This window comes from Lepidothrix coronata, unplaced genomic scaffold (assembly GCF_001604755.1).
Source record: "Lepidothrix coronata isolate B3197 unplaced genomic scaffold, Lepidothrix_coronata-1.0 Scaffold101, whole genome shotgun sequence".
Taxonomy (NCBI): Eukaryota; Metazoa; Chordata; class Aves; order Passeriformes; family Pipridae; genus Lepidothrix; species Lepidothrix coronata.
Window position 1 is genome coordinate 44,853 of NW_016690281.1, and position 21,662 is coordinate 66,514.

At 38.0% G+C, this 21,662-nt stretch overlaps 1 protein-coding gene across 1 annotated transcript in view; it reads right to left on the reverse strand.

The window, feature by feature from the left end:
- Positions 1-20,538, reverse strand: part of KCTD5 (potassium channel tetramerization domain containing 5) — a 30,777-nt gene extending 10,239 nt beyond the window's left edge. The window contains exons 1-6 of the mRNA XM_017823087.1: positions 20,304-20,538; positions 12,772-12,880; positions 11,596-11,687; positions 10,657-10,752; positions 7,433-7,549; positions 2,429-2,554 (exon numbers count right to left, since the gene is read on the reverse strand). Coding sequence (XP_017678576.1) covers positions 2,429-2,554; positions 7,433-7,549; positions 10,657-10,752; positions 11,596-11,687; positions 12,772-12,880; positions 20,304-20,537 — 774 coding nt within the window. The 5' untranslated portion in view covers position 20,538. The remainder of the gene's footprint in view (positions 1-2,428; positions 2,555-7,432; positions 7,550-10,656; positions 10,753-11,595; positions 11,688-12,771; positions 12,881-20,303) is intronic.
- Between the last annotated feature and the right edge of the window lie 1,124 nt (positions 20,539-21,662).

The following is a 21,662-nucleotide window of genomic DNA, read 5'->3' on the forward strand; positions in this document are numbered from 1 at the left end:
GAACGAACATAACAGATTTCATGAAAATTTCCTTTTCCAAATGTCCTAAAATTAGCAGATAGAAGCCAATAGTGCCATGCAACATAACAAAAGGGACTGTAAGTATAGAGATAAGTTAAATAAAACTGTAAAGCTGGTACCTTAACTCTGTGTACTCTTCACCAGGGATGCAAAAGGATAATACTAGTATCTAACTTTGGATGCAGACATTATGAACAAGTTTTGGTCATTTGTCCCAAGAGTGCTAGGTCAATAAAGTGATATGAAAGAGAAGAATGCCTGTGGGATAGTGCCACAGCTACCAGTAAAAGCCACTGGAACCATTCAAGACCAATTTTCTTTGCTTAGGTAAATTACAAGGTTACACGGAATCATCTACTAACTTACTGTGCTGATTAAGAAGACACAAGAAAAAAAGTCTCTAGGAAGGCATGAAGGTGAAGCTTGATTAGATGGCTATCAGAAAATGCTTTTTCCAATTCTGAAAGTCCAGGACTATTAACTAAAACTGAAGTGCTTGTCAACAAAAATTACATACTGGCAGGTTTTTTTTTTCTAACCCAACCTGCTGTAAAAGTATTAGGAAGACTTTATCATGGCATCTAAAAGTCAGGCCCAGTACACAAACATATTATTCTGTATATATCAGTGGATACCAGAATTTCTGTCACATGAACTTCATGAAGACCAACTCAGACACTACTGAACAGACTGCAGACTACAGGATAATGCTAAGAGGGAACTATGGGCGTAACAGCTCCGGAGGTTCAGTCAAGATTCCTGAACACAGCTGTCAGAAACCTCTCAAGCAAAAAATATTTTTTTTTCCCAGTCACAGCATATACCTATGTAAAAAAAATTTGATCTATTAGAAACAAAATATATAAAAATTATTCTGCAAGTATTGCCTATTAATTGCTAGCAACAGCTCAATTCTTCCAGGATAAAAGGAGTGAATATTTTTATCGCCAACCAAAATTAACAGTAATTCTTACTCATCACGCTGGTCAAATTATGCTCTGCTCCCATCTCTGAAACAATGACCAAGCAGCACAGCAATGGAGAGGTCTAAGACAGCTTTTCTCAGAGTTACTCAATTTACACAGCTGAATTGCAGTCTGAACTAGCTTTTCTACTTAGCCTTTTACACTTTCATTGGACACATATTTTCTTTTACATATAACGATGCAATGTAACTCTGGCAACTTCTGAAATTCCCTGAAGATGTACTACCATTCCTTATGAAGATGTTTATTAGGCTTTAGAATTCCATGGTTTATTTCAGGTAGGTATCTCAGTCCTAAATTGCTACCACACAGCTCTAACTTGTCAAAGTTTTCCTGAAGCATTCTGGCAAAAGCAGACCTCGACTAGGGTTTTGAAAAGAGTAGCAGGTTCACTGTTTACCCTCGACTACATTAATCCTTTACAATTCTTTGGAAGTTTTATCTCAACAGTGACAAAAGAACATATATTATTTATTTCCCTAGAAATCCAACATAAAGCTTGGAGTATCTTTATAGTCCATATTATAAAATGACTCCACGTGTAGCTACATAAGCATGTTACACAGCACAGAAAGTAATGAGGTTTTATCTATTTGAGGCCTCACTGCCAAGACTCGGATCCATTATTTCAAAATTAATTTCTTCAAAGGTGATCCTTGAAAAAGCAACTTTTGATGTTTCACCAATTGTTTTCCATCTACATATATGAAATCAAAAGCTTTTGATACAGGAGTGTCCAGTTTGCCTGTAGTCATCTCCTCATACAATGCAGCAATACAATAAATAAAAGTTGTTCACTATGCATGACAGAGAATACACCTACATTACAGAACTGCTCTGCCTTATTATTAGTCAGCTGCGATTTTGTATTTTCCCTTGTACAAACTCTGAAAGACAACTGAGTAAAATGCTAAGATACTGTGCCCATTACAATCTTTTTGTAAAGTTGGTTACAGAAAGTAAAGATAATTAAGTAGAACCCTGAAAACATTAAGCTAAGAGGTACCTTCATCTTATAACATACTGAACATGACTGTTTTACAGAGATAGCATCTTACAAGCTCCATTCTTGACAGTAAGATTTCTTCAGCTGAAGTCAAGCAAGAAAAAAGTTTTCAGCTGAACCAGTGGCAGAATAAGAAAGCATTCAAACGTATAAGAAACAAAACCTAGATTCTCAACTGTAAGAAACAGGTATTGAAAAAGTACAGAGTATTGTATTTAAATAATCCATGCATGCATAACTAATGCATGCTACCTGTACAATTTACAGTCTCTCATACAATGGACAGAGAATTAGTCACGAGCGAGGAGGAAAGAGGCAATTAAATAATGGTCCAGAACAGAGGTAGATCTATCATGATTTTGTGAAGCCCACCCAATTCAACATTGCTTTTTTAGTCCAATGTCTAGCAACTTACCTTTGCTTTTTCACTGGGTTCACTGGTTGTGCCATATGGAGTGTTATGCAATTCCTTTGAGACAACACACAGAAATTCAGCCTGATCTTCATTGCCGTAGTTATAGGAAGAACCAATACTGACCAGCTGAAAGATGAAAAAAAAAAAGTCAATTACATTTCCACATAAAATAAAATCCCATAAAGTCTCACCTTTAGTAAAAACAATCCTCACTCTTCACTGTTGGTTGTGCCTGAAGCACGATTCTCCACTTCAATGCAAATATGTTTTGATGTTGACAAATACACTGACACTGATGATAAGATAAACACAGCTTTTCTTTTTAAACAATTACAGAATTAATCATTTACAGTTATGATTATACTGTGAAAGAAAAGGCTACAGAGGCAGGCCAGTGGAGAAGCAGCCTGTTCTGTTTCTGTTATTTACTGGGAACCTTCCTATCCCTCAAAGTTAATTTTTAAAAGTTTATATATGGTATCTTAACATGGATGATTTAACATGTAAACGCCTGCATGCAGGAAGCTGAAGAGATCCCCACCACCACTTACAGAATAATGGTATTTCTATTAAAACATATTTTGAATGGACAAAAACAAAATTTGCATTTGATTGGAAAACAGCAAGACACAGCATGGTGGGACACCAATTAACATCTGAAATTCAAATGTACCGCTACAAGGAAGTTAATTAAGGAAGCGCTACAAGCGGAAGCCATGTATAATGAAATGCGACGAATTTACAAGTTTCTACAAGTCTCTATATTGAATGATAAATGACAATTTACTGAGAAAGGAGGATATACCAAATAGCAGAAATTGTCTTACTTTACACACAATGCACTTACCTAATGCTAGAAGCTTTACATGGCCTGCCTTTCCAAGACAGAATCAATTCAGATGCAGCTGTTTCACTTATATTAAAGTTTTATTTCAAAAGCATGACAAGATAATGTATGGTGCTATTACCACTGACACAGATCCAATCCTAAAAATCAACCAGTTGCAGAGATACCGTATCTAAATGTCATTACCAAAAGTATATTGAATCCACCTACCAAATCATCGCACACATACAATAAGGCCAATATTCCACAATTTCTACTGTTTCATTAAAGTGCTCTGGAAATGGCCCCGTAGAAAAGGCCTGACTTGTTTTTTAGGGCAACAGCACTTGAAACACTGTGGTTATCTGTGTAAAGACAAACACTGTACTGCCATCAGTCTAGCAGAACACTATAAGAGAGTAAAAGCCTTGTTAAAGCATGGAAGAGGCAGTCAGTATGAAATCTTCATCCAGAGTCTGTACTTGAGGGATAAGATTATTCCCTCAACAAAAGTGGAAGTCAGATGAAGGTTAAAAGCAGCTTCCACATAGCACTGTCAGGAAAAAATAAAGCCTCTTTGTACTTCTAAGGAGAGGAGAGAGATATTCAGATGTTCCTGCACTATGGTAAGACAGCCAAGCGAGCAGCTCCACAGGAGGACAGAGTTGACGACTACAGAGAACAGCAGCCACTGCACCTGCACAAAGAACCAAGCTGATTCCAGGCCTAGGCAACGGCAACGCTTTTGGACCCTGATGGTATTACAGCATACAAGGCTCAGCCTTCCATGAACAGAACTGGCCATCAAAATTCATCACTCTGAAATGATGTACTTCAACTACACTGAGTGTGATCACCAGAAACCTTTCTCTCCCTCCTTCTCTCCTAACATTGCTCTAGTTCTGCAAAATACATACTTGAAACACTGTATGTAACATTACTGACTTGAAACAGTCAGTAATGAACACAGGCTGATCAAAAATTAATGTGTTAAAGACATTTTTTTCCACCAAAAGTGTGTTATGAAGTTACAAAACCCCGGGCTTTTTAGAAGCATCAATGCCTCCTCAATATAAAGGCACCATTTATTTACCTTGAGATATTAAGTCAGCTAATCTTCCATGATGGATACTCTGCAGTCTGCACCATACCATATTTGTGTAATACAGAATCACAAAACCTACAAAGTAACTAGTTTCTTAGTGGAACAAAATGGACTAAGAAAAGCTACTTAAGAGCTGGAAAATCAACACAAAGTTACTTCATATATTGAGATGCCTTTTTGATTGTCTTCTCTATCAACAAAAAATATAATACACAAACTTTCAGAAAAAATAGCAGTTAAGTTGGCTCTAAACCCAACAAAGTGGTATAAAGTTTATCCTATATATTACATTGCAATTACAAACCATTTAATACAAATACAGTGACTGCTTCAATTATTGAGGTAAAAGGTAGAACATTAGACAGTATTTTTAATCCACTTGAAGGCTAGAAAATGTTCCGAAAGTTGAATACATGTTTAAATAAAGCCACAAAAAAATCACTTTCTCTGAAGAGAAATTTGAATAAAATTCAAGCATACAATGTGATTAGTATACAGTTAACTTTTCTTCTTGCAAAATGGCAACAGCTCACTATCAGATAAGCTGTGGTAACTAGCAGAAGGAAAAATACTTCTTTATTTATTGACCCTCTAAAGAAATAAATGATCTCTCTGAAAGTAGATACCATATAAAATCCAAACATCAGCCAAATCATCAATCCTGGTTCATCCAGGCTGACAGGTTCTCAGTTGATAATTACTTGCTAATGCTTCATAATACAACCAGAAGAGTTAACCTTTTGCACATAAGTCTTTTCAGAAGACATGGTAGGCTGAATACTTATTAGCCAGTTGGACAGGATTGTGGATTTAGCTGACTGCAAAACATCTGATGATTTTTTGCCATTATTGATCAGCTGGTGCATTTCAAGATAAAGTCACTTTTGCAACATTGAACCCAAGTTCCTCAAAACTCCAACTCATGATACTCCCATAAGCAGTTCTGTATGTGTGCAGTTAAGAATGTATAATTTGCATAGTATCAACAGCATGCTAGAAATTTCATTGTAGCTTTTTGAAATGCATCAGCAATAAGGTTGATGGCACAAAAAGTAACAATGGAAAATGACTGCAGATTAGAACTGAACCGTTGTGTCAGGAATTAAGATCAGAAATAAAGCAATGTTTTAGCACTCCTATTCCAAAAGTCACCCCATTGTTCCCAGTGTTGGTGGCAACACCTTGAGAAAGATGCTGATAAACTGGAAGACTGCCCCCCACCATGTCTGCCATCCCCACACCACCAACCCTCAGCCCCCCGACAAAAGAACGCACAACAAATCAGAGTAATCTGAGGTCTGCAAAACAGATGTTACAATGCATAGTCAAAGTATTTCAGATTATGGGTCTTTTTAATTATACTAAGAGTTGACAGAATGAAAGAAAATCCTCCCCTCATTATTTTTTTACAGAATCAAGTTGTATGACTCTAAGAATGGCCTCTATGCCTTTTAGAGTTATAATGCATTTGTTCTACTGCCTTCTCAAAGGATTTGCAAAAGTTTATAAAGATACAGACACGTCAGCTCTTAAACTCAGCACTGCTGACTGACACCAAGCCTGAAAGCACATTTATTACAGGACTCTTAAAGTAATTATCAGACTTCAAAGCTTCGATTTTTTTTAATTATTATTTTTATTTTATACCTGAATTCATTTCTTCACTGCCTTCCCCATATTCCATTTTACAATGCTGAATTTTCCTTTGAGCTATCTAGGACATGAACACATGAATAACATCATGCTGCCTGTACCCTACACATGCCTAACAAGCTGCAATTCTTATTCTATTCCAGAAAGTCTGCAAACCCATAGTATTAATTCCACATTCCAAATGTTACCTATACAGCTGAAAGAAACAGACAGTGCTTGGTACATCAAAAGCAGATTCTGGAATACAGCGAGGTAACAGTCCAGTTTTAAAATCCAGAATTGCATGGCTAAGTGTTCATGTAAAATCATAGGCAAAGCTCTGCTTTTATCAAACCGCTTCACAATCATGTTATCTTCATGATGTTATACTCATCTTTCAGACTGAATAACCATATATATAGCAAGGAAAAGAACAAGTACTCCAAGCATTTTATCGATGAAAAATACTACAGAGCACAAGGTTCCCAAATTAATTCACATATGACACTTCAAAATAGAGCACAGATATGTAAAGGACTGGACTTTTTGCTAACCAGTTAGCAAAATGGTGACTGGTAAGCAAAAAATCCTCCAATGTTACTGGTTAGCAAAAAATCCTTCCCAAACTCACGAATATTTAGAAGCTGCAAAGCAATTAAAAAAGCAGTGAAAAGAGAACAAGGGAAGAAGGAAGGATGAGCCTAAAAAACCAATGACTGAAGTTAGGATTCTCCATTTGGGTTTCAAGAAAATGTCCCAAGATGGAAAAAAAACAAAATAACAAACCAATAAAGCCAAAAAGCCACCCAGGATGTTTTTTTTCACTTGAGACAAAATTTAAAACTGGTTGGTTTGTTCTCCTCTCACTCCTCCATATGAAAAATTCCTGTTATTTGTTATTCCAGTTTGAACATATTTCATCCATCAAAAAAACAGCTAAGTTTTGAGTTACCAGAAATAAAGGGTTCAAACTCAGAACTTAACTGGCTATTTGGTGGATGAAATAATCATCATCCCAGTTTGACCATAACACAGAAATGTCCCCTTCTGAACCCACTGAACTCAAAACTGTATTTACAGGGTTCGTAAGGTTTGAATTGTACCCCTCTTAGTTAACAAGTATGGATCAAAGGCTGCTAACTTCAGAAGAAGATTTAAGGAAAAAAAGTTACCTATTGAGAAGGTAAGAACCCTTCTTAAGAAAAATATTTAACTGAATAATGAGGGAAATTTTGTTTGGTTGGTTTTTTTATTATTTTTACAATATGAACATTCATAATGTATAATGAAATACTGTGAATATAAATAAAAACCAGTCACAAATACACACAAATTACTACGTGCTGTACATCCAGGAATAAAGTGGAATGATTTGAAAGCAGCAGAAACGCAAGGAGGCCAAGCATATCAGTGTGAGGGCAAAAAGAATGGTGTGACACACCTCACTGCAGCATTTCTGGAAGCATCTCTCTTCCCCTTTCACTTCCCGTGACACTATCAGCAGATACTCTGACTGCTGAGCCCGGCCACAGCTGTACTGGGAACCTATACTGACAAGCTGAAATAACCAATCAAAGCAAAACACAAAAAGAAACCTTTGTAAAGCTGAAGCACATACCATTATCCAAATCGTACAATTAACAGATGAGCTGAAATGTTTAGGTTATATTTACTTGCCACTAGAAGAGGTTGCTATCAAGCTACAACTTCATTTCCACATAAAATAATTATTGTGGCAGCTGCAAAGCCCTTTGTAATTTCAAGGGAAGTTAAGAGTTACTGACAGTAAGACAGAAAACTCCCCATATCACTGTGGTGTAGCCAACTACTCCGAAAAACATAAACAAAGTTCAGTGCATTATGAAAGCAAGCATTATTTCCCTGTCATACTTGCCAAGTGGAGAAGGTAACGTGGATATAAGACTGGAAGGTGTTATGTAAAGCAATATATCAAGCCTGGGTATGAAAGAGCTTCATCTTGTTCCAAATACTGATAAACAAAATACAGCTAAGGAAACATAAGAAATCAACTAGAGGAAAAAAAGTTGGGTGCTCTAAGTTGCTTTCAGAAGGGGTAATTTACAGAAGATCCAAGAAAATAACTGGAGTGGAAAAAAAAATGTCTGTCTTGTTCCCATAAAAAACACTACCAAGAACTCTGGTCACACTTGCCAACCATCTAATAATTCAAAGTTCAGCATAACCTCAGCTAAATTTCTCAACTTGTTACTATAAAAAATATTTTACCTTAATAATACATAGCAATTCCTAGCCCATTTAAATTAAAGCATACCTGTCAGTGCCCTTTAGAAAGATCAGAGCTTTAAATTAAGTGTGAAGAGCTAGACAACAACTGCCTATTCTGAGTAAACTGGAGATTGACATAGATAAGAAGGCCCATGAACAGTAAAGTTATATACATCCTGATATTGTTACGTGAATAATTTTGAAGGAAGCAGCTAAATATCGTCCTCCTCATACTGTGAACGTGTTTAAGACTGCATTATGGTGACAGACTCAGGTTACACTGATCATTAAAACTGACATGACCAACACCACTGCTGTCTAAAGCCTTTGTACGTACCAATTTTGTATAGTCCAAAGTTTATGTTGTATTGCCAAAATATTGGCTTTTTCTGATTGCCTGAAGCAGTAACAATTGAAGCTAAAAAATCCTCTACAAAATAACCCACTGAAATCAGAAAAGTAGGGCACCATAATTTTTGGTAATAGATTTTGAACTGGGAGTAATACATAACTGTACTGTTCTAGCAAAGCTTTTCCTCACATTCTTTGGAAAAGGGCATCAAAACATCTGCATAAGTGCACCAAAAGTTCAGCACCTTCCAATCCCATTTAATTACCACATTCAATCATATTTTACAATAAAATTTTGAAATGTTAAGGGGAAAGAAATGGTTTTGATCAAAACCAACCACTTAGACATATTGCATGGGGCTCAGAGCACAAGGACTCCCAATCCATAGGAATATCACTCCTCCGAAAAAGCTGATGATTTCAGTGTTTTTTAGGTACAAAGTGTGGTGGATACCACTCCAAAAACTTCTGAAGGAAGCATGCTGCTGAACAACACGGGCTTAGAAAAGATAAAAAATTACAGAAATGCTACAGTGTTCTCAGATCTTCACAATAAAACTACTCACATTATACAGAATATACTAATTCTGTTGCAAGTGAATGCTGTCTGCTAAAAGCAGGTCTCCAATACAACCAAAGACGGGAATGGCCTAGTGTGAGGTAATAAGATGCTGAGTATTATAAGATCATACAGATATTGTGTTTATCTACTTCAAACTATGTGTCTAAAAGAGTGCAACATGGGAGAGAGAGGAAGCGGGAAGAAAGCTGAATGAAACAAGGGTGTAATGTTCAAGAAAACCACTGGAATTTTCCAGTTCTAAAAGAGATTATAACAGTTCTTTCAGAAGCTGCACTGTCAAACCAGTATTACTCCCAAATACAATATCCCCAAAGACTGTAAGGCTTCAGGATAGGTAAAAGCCATGGTATCATCTAATCTTTTAAAAAGTGAAGAATCTCTGTTCGTAATGAAAGCTAGTTTCTCATGACAAAGAAGAATGTTGAAAAAACTTTGTCAATGCACTGGTCAAAAAAGTCATGTGCATTAAGTGAGGGCTTTTTACAGGAACTTCAACAACAATCACCTCATAGCATGGCAAACAGACCTGGTAATACTTGAGCCAGAGAAGTGAAGAATAAAAAGCTGTTTCCGTGTTCGCTGAGTTTGCTTGGTCAGGATGTCTCCATGACACCAGCACCTTACACATTTCATCAAATATAAACAAAATGTTCTCTTTTACCTTTGTGTCCTGAACATTTTAAAAATGTTGCTTTGTTGTATTATTAGAGTGAGACTGCACAGGATAACGGACTTGTGCTTATTCCAATCTCTCCTACAGTAGGCATCAGACACTGAAAAAGGTGCTAGCGGCTGAGCACTCATGTCTCAGAGTTAACAGATTCATCGTTCCAGTGCAGTTAAATATTCTTCTAGGTTAGGAATGTGAAGGATGACAGAGTTGTACAGTTAGTTCCTTATTTACAGAGATCAGCAAAAAATAACAGAAAGATCTCCTTGCAATTTTACGATGCATTCTTGAATGTACACACAAAGCTATTTTTATGCAGTGCAAAGAACATTCACATAGCTCATAGCTATCCAGCTCCACATCTACACTGGTGAAGTCCACCCTCCTATGTCTATCAGTTTTTTATCTGAACAATCACTCTTTGGGCCTGACAAACATTTATCTTCCAAGCTCACCTCTTTTTACCCAGAGCTCTTTATATCTAACTTACCATTCACATAAATTTGTATTGGATAATTTTGGTTGATTCACCCTTCAACTGCTCATGTGTAGACACTGAAGAATTACATTTCAGACATGATGCAGATGTTTTTAAAGAAAGTCAGCACAGTTTACCTCCTGGAAAGCTACATTTTTTTGTTCTATGACAAATACGAACGCAAATATCAGATTTTAACTTAACTGTGTATGTATATGCAAATTCTGAAAATGACTGAGTGGCAAAAGATGCACAGAATTTATTTTATACTCCTTTTTCACAAAACTGATCTTTTAGAAGACTTTGTAACTATAAAAACCCATATGGGTTTTTTACCTGCTCAAATTTCCAGCCATCGGACATTGTGGAAACCATTTGAGTGAGTTCCTCTTCCTGGCACTGCAGCACTCTGTATACGTGTTTGACTGGCACCTTCAAGAAGAAATATAAGATGCTCAATAGGTCATGGAATTCACCATGTTTGTGATTTGTCTGAAGCAACCCTTACTTTCTAGAAATGATAAGCAACACCACCTTGAACCTATACAGAGCAATGAATGACTAGGGCCATTTTAGCTGAGACCTTTAGTAAATGCTATCAGAGCAACCCTGTGATCCCACAACCTGACTTCAACAGAAATTTGGCAACATGAGTTTGGAATATCTCCATGAAGACTCAGTTACAAAAGAAGGCCAGAGTAGCAGAGTTAAAGAACAAACTTTCTCTATTGTATTCACTTCCATGGAGAAATATTCATGAGCTGCTATGAGAAGCAGCAGTCTTCTCAACCACAGAGCACTACAAATAAACTAACTTTGCTACAGAAACGTATGATAGGAGCTAAATAGCATCTGTATGCATGCTGCATAAACATACTGTATAAACAGCAGTTGTACCATAATTAGGCAACCTCATCATATTCAGAGTACTTAAATGCAAATGAGAAAGACATATTCTAAAAAAGCTGTTCTCTAAAATAACTACTTGCAGAAATGACATTATGAGAAATTCTACTGTTACCACACATTTTGGAACAATTATTTAGATGGTTTTCATGTTTTGAACAAGATTTGTGAACTTTGCAAGTAGACTGGCAGGAGCCAGAAATTAAGAATATTAATCTTTGTATACTAAGGGTTCCAGCTCATCCAGAGATGGAGGCAGTCATTCAGTATCTTACTGGGGAAATGAGCAGTTACATAAAAAACGAATGGAACCCACCCAGTGCTTGTCATAGAACAAATAATCAAAAGCACACTAGAAAACAGCCTCACCTGTGAGATTTTGCTGTCTCTTTCCCTTATTTTGTCCTTTACCAGTTTTATTAGTGATGTGATATTGTAGAATTCAGCCTCTTCCAGTACACCTAGTATGAAAACATTTTTTGGAAAGACAGTGTAACCAAAGATTCCAGAACAAAATCATCGTCAGTTCCTAAGATTATCCTCTCTACAGCTATAGAAAATTATTTATTTTGCCCATAAGATAATTTACCAACCTAATGAATCTTCCATCCTTCAGGCACAGGTAGTTCAATGTTTAGCTCATTCTAAAAAGTGTCCCAAAAAACTCTCAAAGAAAACAGACGCCATTTCACATACAGAATGAGGCAGGAAACAAAAAAAGGAGCACAGATACCATTCCATAGCAGACTGATAGACCACCATAGCTCAGGCCCTGCCTCTGGCTGGAATGCAAAAGAGAAATTCAAATAATCCTACTGGAAAGCTCTGCAGCTGCTAGCATGCAGGAAATTTTTCTTCCTGTCATTTGAGATCTTAGGTCCTGAAACAAAAGCTTAAAGTTACTGCTTCAAGTCTTACTTTTTCTCCACACATAGTATGTGCTTAACAATGCACATGGAAATTATATTTCATACTATTTCTTGCTAATATTATTAAATTGTATTTCTCTTTGAAAAATTTCTTCAATACCTTATCAATACAGTTTTAGTACTATATGTTTTAAAACAGTCCTCCATTAGGGTAAAATTGTTACAATCTGGGGACAGGGAGGAAGAAGCTGAGAGCAGAATTTAGTCTATTCTGAGAGCATATTCCACAGTTGTGAACATCCCAGAACTTCACTCTTACTTTTATTTACATCTTCTAAAGCTTGTTTCCCAGGCAGCATTCTTTTGCTTGAAGAGGACTAAACCCAAATATTTCACACAGTCATAAATGAAAGGTACAAGACTATACAATAAAAGCCCTCCCCTCCTCCTTGAATACTTACAGGGGTTGTGAAAATAGGAATCATACTCAAAACACTCAGCTAACAGCACATACTATAACTGCATGATGCCTATCAGCTTTGCTTGAAACAGATCGATATGCTACACTGATTAAGATTTACCATCTAGTTCTAAATTAGTTTTGATGATTCAAAAGCAGTGAAAATAATAAGCAAGTGACAAGTAAACAAATAAAGGATATTTAGGAATGTCTTACCTTCCTCAGCTAGGTCCTTGTTAATAACCAGTTTCCCATGTCTCAGATAGTTCAGCACTGGCCCGAAGTATGTTGGGTCTCTGTCTATTAAATAGGCACCTGTTTCATCCTAGATTAGAAAAAACAAACAAACAAACAAAAACCAAACAAAACCCCAAACAAGAACAACAAAACACAAAACCCCAAACAAACAAGCCAAAAAAAACCACAATGATTTGAACATCCAAGTGAGAATTGCAAGCAAATATTCAGCTTGGCATCTGAATAGCAAGCAGATATTCAGATGTAGCCACATCCATTAAAGCCAAATTTATTAAAGACATTAAAAGGAAGGAATTCAACAATGTAGTTGTAATTTTACGAGACTGATCACTCGAATCATGTAATACCCAACTTCTCTTACCTGATTAATCACCCACAACCATTTATCAAAGATTATCAACATTGTTAGCATGAAAGATCTAAGTAGTAAGTGAAAAGTTAAGGCTAAAATTAACACTTAAAATGAGGAATTTTTTTTTTTTTTTGGAAACCTGAACAAAGGCTACATTCTAGCAAGGATCAAATACCAGTTTTTCCTTTTTCTTTTTTTTTTTAATTAAAGGCAAACAAATCTACTTCTTTTTAACCTCAACACTTTGTTCTAAAAACATTTAGTTTTGTCTTAGCTCCAATGTACAAAACCTCACAGGGTACTGAGAACTGCCATGTACCAAGCAAGAGTCATATGTGCATCTTCTAAAAAAGCATACACTGAAGTTGCAGTTTCTACCTACCTCGTGCAGACAGTGAAGGAATAGATCAAATTAACTAACACTCAGTTTACTGAACAGACTACAGCGTTTTGTGAAATGCAAAACACATCAAGAAATCCAGAGCTGATATTCCTGACAAAGAGATAAAGAGGCAAAATTGGTATCTCCTATGTTATTTAGAATCTATGTGTGAACCCCTGTGATCAATGCAGTACTGATATATTTCATGCTGGCCAGAGGTCTAAGGAAGATTCAAAAGACAGATGTCTAACAGATCTACTGCTTCTTTCTGCTACCAAGTGGATCACTGACAGTATTAATCCTTTAGGTTTTGGCACAATAAATATCTCACCGATACATACTGAAGATGTGGCAGCGCCCCAAATACTTCTTTTACTTATTCTTAATATTCTAGTAGTTTACAGGAGATACTCAAAAAAGCATCATTACTAACAATCCTAGCTACATTTGAATCATTCCCCCTGGAAACCACATATGCTAGTGATACTTGCTGTTCCACATGAAAAAAAAAATTCTACTGACCCAATCCGTTGCATTTGAACATTAATGCTTATATATAAAGGTTTGCTTACTGAACTCAGATACCTGAAAACTCTTTCTACTTAAAAGGACCTAGAATTCCAAAAAATGTTTAATTGGAAAAAAGATGGTGAATATATTTTCAGGTACACAGATTTAGTTTCTGAATAACTGCACTTGTCTAGCTGGGGCTGGTAGAATGTAGAAAGACCACAGCCTGAACTACAAAAGCCACAAACACCTTTCTATAATTACAAGCTAAATGCTGTACACATTTAAGACACACTGTCATTTTAGAAGAAGTGAAGGGGTGTTTAATTTTATATAAAATTAACTGTTCAAGAAAATGTTTAATACATTAAAACATGATGTCAGCTAACCTGCACTCAGATCAGACAATGCTTGATGAAGTCTAATCACAATTTCTTCTGATCTAAACTCAAGGTCTCACAGAAGCGAGGCTATGCGCCAAAACCAGCAGATAGACAAAGTGCATAAGATGGGACAGTTTTAATATGTCACATTTAAATACATTTACATTATCAAAACACTTCAAGAACGAACAATCTACAGATAAAACCCGAACAAATTAAATTAGCTGACAACTGTATGAATTATAAACTGAAATGTATTATTCAATACAGGAACAGAAACCAGTGAAGTTGAAAAGTATAATCTAAAACAGATAAAAAGAAACACTATTTTACAGAAGACAAGCACAGTACTTGGTCATCAGTTGAACTGAATTAAGAAACATATGGGCCTACAAAACTGGAAGTCCTCCCAGTTAACAGAAATAAATCTCTAGAAATAATCTTGTTCAATAAGATTATTGTAATTCTTTACACTACAGTGTTTGCTCACATCACCTTATGAAGCAATACTGGCCACTAGCTCTACAGCACTACAGAGATAGAGAGGTCAGTCTGGGAAGCAAAGTAACTAAAAGCTCTAAATGAAATCTCAAGTAACAGTGGCTACTTCACTCTTTGCAAAAAAGGCTTCAACATTTCTTTTCTTTCCTCTTTTTTTTTTTTTTTTTAAAAACGGGCTACAGTATCTGAAATTACCCTTCCCTAAGCAGATTTCTATACACTAAACAAGCTTTCAACATAACCACAAAGGGAAGAAGCTATGTCAGGCCTTCTCTTTAAACTTCCACCTTATGAGAGGTCGCGTATGAATAAAACGCAATTCCAGCAGGGTCATTGTTTACTCTGTGAAGCCTTTCAGGCAATAATATGTCTTGAAAAATAATAAAAAAGAAGGCGGCACACATAAGTCTTATTATTTATGATGCAACAGAATAGCAAATATCAATACTTATAAACTCTGGCTAAATGCTAACAGTGTGCAGTACAAATTCTGTCAATAGCATTCACTTCAGCATGTAAATTCTCTGCAAAATTTGCCTATCCAAACATGTCTACAGATATGGAAAACATGCATTAATTAACATTATTCCAAAGAGGAAGATGTGTGTCTTGAACACTGACCTCACAGCTCAGGTTTGCTACAGACTAGCAGCAGGGAATCACCCTGAAAGGAAAACCAATCAGTAAAGAATATTGTAACCATATGCAAAAAATGCACAGGCAAAAGGGGCACAAAATTTACTTCCTTGGCATCTTCCTGTAGAAAATGCCTTATCACTCCTCCTTTAGAGTGAGCTGCCCGAATATCCTTCAATGTATGCTAAGCACTTCATGTTGAAATCACTAAGAAAAGCCGATTACACTAGATCTTTAAGGATATTTATGTAAACATAAATCCAATAAAATCTGACACAGAAGTGTAATTATCTGTTCTACCTAGAACACTCAAAATACAGGTCATAAGTCTATCAGAATATCATCAGGATTGTTTGCATCCACATGTACATGAAAGCACATTGTATTCGCTTGAGTAATTAGCATTTTGACATTTTCTAAAAGAAAGTTTTATTTTAAGATAAGAATACTAAATTGCAGTTAACGTGTGGTCTAGCAGTTTAAATACATAGTTACAGTCTGCACAGACATAACTAGCTTTAAGCTGCTAGCTTAAATATTAATAGACTTTGGTGTCCCTGCTAAGCAATTTCCTCTGCTAACTAGTAAATTCGGCTTCTACAAGCTTCGAGCAAGTTTGAATCTTCACTGACACAACTAGTGTGGTATTTTAAAGACATTTCCCGAACTTCAGGCAAATACCACAAATGTCAGACAAATCTATATTCTTAATAAGATTTCAGGTTTCTCTTTTGTGTATATATACATACATATATAATGCAAACAGGTGATAATGTTTACCAGAACAGCAGCTGAAACTCATTTCCTCTCTATTCAGTAGTCACATCACCCCAGATTTTGACCCCAGAGGTGTTTCATGCACATTTTGACACTCTTCATAAGAAAACACAAAGCAAAAGTGCTAATTAATCACACAAGTGTTTGTATCTTTACCCAGTTCTATTTTTGCATTACATCTCTAGCAAGTTTTTCCTTCCTTGTCCTTAAGTCCTAGAACCTTTTCCACATGCACTTACAAGGACACCATTTAAAAGAAAGCATTGATCAGGTACAGTGAACCTGCATTTGTTTATCACCACTCTCCCACACCATGAAATTTTAGAGGAAGCCCTAATAACTTGCTCTAAAATTTTCAATCACCTAGTTCTGCAATACACAAGTATTTTCAAAGAATTTGAAATATATTGCCCAAAACTGTAAAATGATCGTGTATTCCTGTTGCAAACATTTCCACTTCAACTATAGAGACTGAGGTTCAAAGGAATCATAATGAACACTTACCCTGATCTTAGTTTAAAACACACATAGGATTCAATTTATTTACAGTGAAATTTAACCTTTAGAAAGAAGTGGTGAAACCTAACCTTTTAGTGCAAGCCATTCCAATAAATAATTACTGTCACTGTTAACATTATGTGCTTTCTAGCATGGACATCTATAGTTTGACACTTCAATAGGAGGATCTGACAATACCTTTGCTAGATTGAACAGGCTTCACTATTAGATTTCTAGTCTCCATTTATGTAATTCTGGACTGAGAAGTCACTCCTTAAACTCCTTGCCAACAAAACAGTTTTGTTCTTTATAACCCTCTGGCAGATCATGTTCCATGTTGTGACTACCCACTACCCCACTGTGACGCTGAACTGTGGACACCAGAGTCCGGTTCAGGATTCCAGTCGGACTCATAAACGTGGACCAAATCCATACGCCTCCCCAATCCCATTTAACAGTCTCCCCAGGAACTGCATTAAAGCAGTATTTGAAATGTCATAAATTTATTTCCAGTTAATTATCTTCACTGAGACCAATACTTTTCCAGAATGGTTACACTCAGAATCCACAGCACCAAGCTTTTGTCTCAAAGTTGTGTGCTCTAACATGAGTATTTTAAAAAAATTACATCATTTACATACACTGAGCAAGCACAAGTTCTGCTAAAGGCAGCAATATGCACAGAAATATAGTAATATTTGGCACTAAATCTGGATTTAAAAATAATTGTCTCCCCTACCCTCTGTGCTTTTTAAATCTTGAGCTAGTTGCCCAGAACACATTTTTCACAAACTATGGGGCCTAAAAACTTTGAGTGTCAGCAGACTGCTAGTACCTATCAAAACTACATCAGTAACACAACCCATCTAACTAGTTAGAAATGTCACGGACAAATATAGTTTATCTCAATTATTTCTTAGAATAATGACTACAATTTAGATATTTCTTACTAATGACAGTTAAGGATGTGCTGCCAGGAAGATTTTGATTTTTCTAAAATATTCAGTGCTTGCTTGCTTTCTTCCTCGACAGATTCTATCTCAGTACAAATTCATCTAACTTTAGAAAGGCATTAAAAATCAAGCATGAATACTGTTGCCAAAGCCTTATTAAGAAAGCCTGGCAATCTCCTCACTTAGGGGAAAATTAAAAGACCAATAGACCAGTTTGAAAAAGAAAAACTGGTATATAGCTAAAGTAGGAAGGTGCTGAAATAGGAAAATATCTGGAAATAATGCAGTAAAAGCATTAAATTAAACAATGATGAAAAGGTGAGCAAGGCTCTGCTTGTCTATTTTTACGAATTCAATTCTATACCAAGATTTAAATATTCCAGAAAACAAATCCTATTGTTTAAGAGTAAGTATGACTACTACCATTCATTTGCTGAAATGATTCCCAAGAAGTCTTAAATACAAAGTTGTGCATGACACTGTGACACACACTAAATTCAGAGAACCTGTGTCAGGATCTTATTCCATTAAACACTAGTTTTGCCTCAGGGAGTGCCAAGGTTAATCTTCCCTCTGTTGCAAGTGGGAACATATCTGACACTAAGAGACAGGCTGCTCCACCCTACTCAACATTAGCACCTGAAGGTAGCTTGAAAGCAAACGTGGTCCCTTTCTTTAAGCCTGTCAGTTCTTTTTTGTAGCAACCATTAAGGAAATCACAGAATCACAGAATATCTTGAGCTGGATCACTGATCCCTGTGAGTCCCTTCCAACTCCTGGCCCCGCCCACAACACCCCACTAATCCCACCTTGTCCATGAGAGCTTTGTCCAAACGCTCCCTGAGCTCTGTCAGCCTTAGGGACATGACCACTAAACTGGGGAGCCAGTTCATTGCCCAACCACCCTCTGGGAAAAGAACCTTTTCCTGATATCCAACCTAATCCCCCCTAACACAGCTCCAGCCATTCCCTCAGGTCCTGTCACTGGTCACAGAGAGCAAAGATCAGTGCTGCCCCTTGTAAGGAAGCTGCAGACTGCTATGGGGTCTTCCCTAGGTCTCCTCTTCTCCAACTGAACAAGCCAAGTGACCTGAGCCGTTTTGGCTTCCCCAAAAGACCTTCACCATCTTTGTGTCTCTCCTTTGGATGCCCTTTAAGAACTTTGGATTCTTCTGATATTGTGGTGCCCCAACTGTGCCCAGGACTTGAGGTGACACCGCCCCAGTGCAGAGCAGAGCGGGACAATCCCGTCCCTGGCCTGGCCGTTGATGCTGTGCCTGATGCCCCCTAGGACACCGCTGGCCTTCCAATCTGCCAGGGCATATGGCAGTGCCTTATCTTTTAGTTAAGAAAACCTTAAACCTTTACTGTCCCAAGTAAAGACAATTTCTGACCTATCAGCAAGTCATCTACATTTTTAAATTTGCTTTTATAGGTTAGTTTAAGCTCTCCAGAAACACTCAAGCCAAATCAAAGGCAACAACAAAAAATCCACTCCCACAACACTACATTTGAAGTTGGGTTTTTTCTCTAAATCTGGAATACTAGGTCCTGTTCCCTACCTTCTTAAGTGTTGAAATATCCTCCCTGGAAGTTATACCTGAGAAAATAATGAAATCTACTACAAGTCTCACTGAAAAAAAAAGTCATATATATTTAAAAAATTAAAATTTTAAAAATTTATATATAAAAAGCAACTCTTTATTTTAAATCTGTTGGTTACATATTCATTCTGTTGGTTACATAAGCTGTTCCTTTCTTTTCCCTAAGTGTACTGTACTGGAAAAACCTTTTTGTTCATGCTGGTCCAAAACTGCTTCCAGAGCCAGCACTATATACAAATACTTTTAATCTGTTACTGCATACCACACCATAGATAATAACTCTTCTTTCCCTACTAAAAATGAGTCAGAATGAATACTGAAATATTCAGTATCACCCACCATTTGTAATCTATGCAGAATATGTAACGTTTTTCTCAAAGAACTGCTGAAAGACAGAATGCCATGCCCAAGTGAGAAGTTATTATCAAAAGTACTTTGATTAGGTTCTTGAAATTGAACAAGTGAGTGATGACAGTGCAAAAATAACAAAATGTTAGTGCACACAGATATTCCACTAAAATGCTAAAACTAAACCCCATCAGACAACATAAAAAGTCACACAAATGTATGAACGATCCTGTGCTCTCTGTTGTATTTATGAGCAGCTGCGTTATTCACGAACCCAATGGTTTCGCACGGCATCAGCCCACCTTACACCTCAGCTCCCCTGAAGCTCACGGACTCGTTAAACAGCACCCCTCAGAAACTGCCCTCGCGGCGGCAGAGCCGCTCCCACCGCCCCTCACGGCAGCGCCGGGCCCAGCGCTCCCTCCGCACCGGCGGGCGCCCGACAGGACACACCGCGGGGCCAGGGGAGCGGGCCCGGTGCGGGGCCAGGGGAGCGGGCCCGGTGCGGGGACATGCGAGTGGGCCCGCAGCGGGGCCCGCGCTCACCTTGTCCGAGTCCAGGTCGGGATCGGCCTGGCAGAGGCGGAAGAGGAAGGACTTGGGGTCCCTGCAGAGCGTCTGCCGAGTGGTCAGGAAGCAGGTGCCCCCCACGTTCAGCCGCACCCACTTGCCGGGCCCCGCGCCGGGCGGCGGCGCGGAGCTGCAGCGGCGGCAGGGCCCGCCCGCGCCGAGGCCGCCGGCCACGGGCACCGCGAACTCGCAGTGGTTCTCCGCCGCCATCCTCGCCGCCGCCGGAAGGGGCCGCCCCGCCGGCCCAGCCCCGGGCGCGCCGCCCCCCGGAAGCGCCCGCTGGAGCCGCTCCCTGCCCCCTCTCTCCGGGGAGAGGCCCCGGCCCGGCCCCCGAGCCCCGAGTCCACCCCTGTCCCCACCCCGACCCACCGGAAGGAAGAGGCGGAGGCTGCGCAGGACCCTACATGCCTTTATTACAGACTACCAAGCATAAGTGAAATCCGTCATCCAGTCACTAACTACACATCTACAGCACAGAGATCTGTCGAGAGGAGAATAAACAGTCATTAAATTATGAGATATGATTAAATCATCGACCGATAGAAAATTTATATAATAAAGCCAGAAAAAAGGTGTAAAATATAGTTTACAATAATTATTCACATTCAAGGCTGTACATCAATACATACAACACCATGGCCCCGAACATGAATTCAATCCAAATAATTCATATATTAGAATTTAAATAACACAGACTGAACTAGAGGCCAACAAGAGCCAGCAAATAACCTTATAAGAATAAAAATACAAAAGTGTGTATCTTATATCATTGCATTATTTGCTTCTGTTTTCACAAGTTCTTGGAAGAGGGGAGATTGTTTTGTTGTTTGTTGAGAGGGGCTGGGGGTTTTTTTGTGGTTTGTTTGTTTTTTTTTTTAATCCATACATCACAGTTACAGCTACAAACCAGGTAGAGCATATTACACATGTAACTGACTGCCACCAACCTGAAAACAGCTAGCATACATCTATCAAAACTGAGTATGGTTCCTAGTTCCAATTTTTTCTCTTTTGTCAGATACAGTAACTTTAAATTCTGGCACAATTTTGAACTTTTGCCACATCCAATTAGAGTTAGTACATGGTCATAGGAAGCTTTGTCAAATAGCAACCATCTACATTCAGTGCCCTGCTGACAGACAGACTTCATTCTCGGGAGCAGTGACAGGACTCAAGGAAATGTCATGAAGCTGAGTCAGGGGAGGTTTAGGCTGGGTATCAGGAAAAGGTTCTTCCCCCAGAGGGTGGTCGGGCACTGACCAGGCTCCCCAGGCTAGCGGTCACGGCCCCAAGGCCGTCAGAGCTCAGGGAGTGTTTGGACAACGCTCTCGGGGA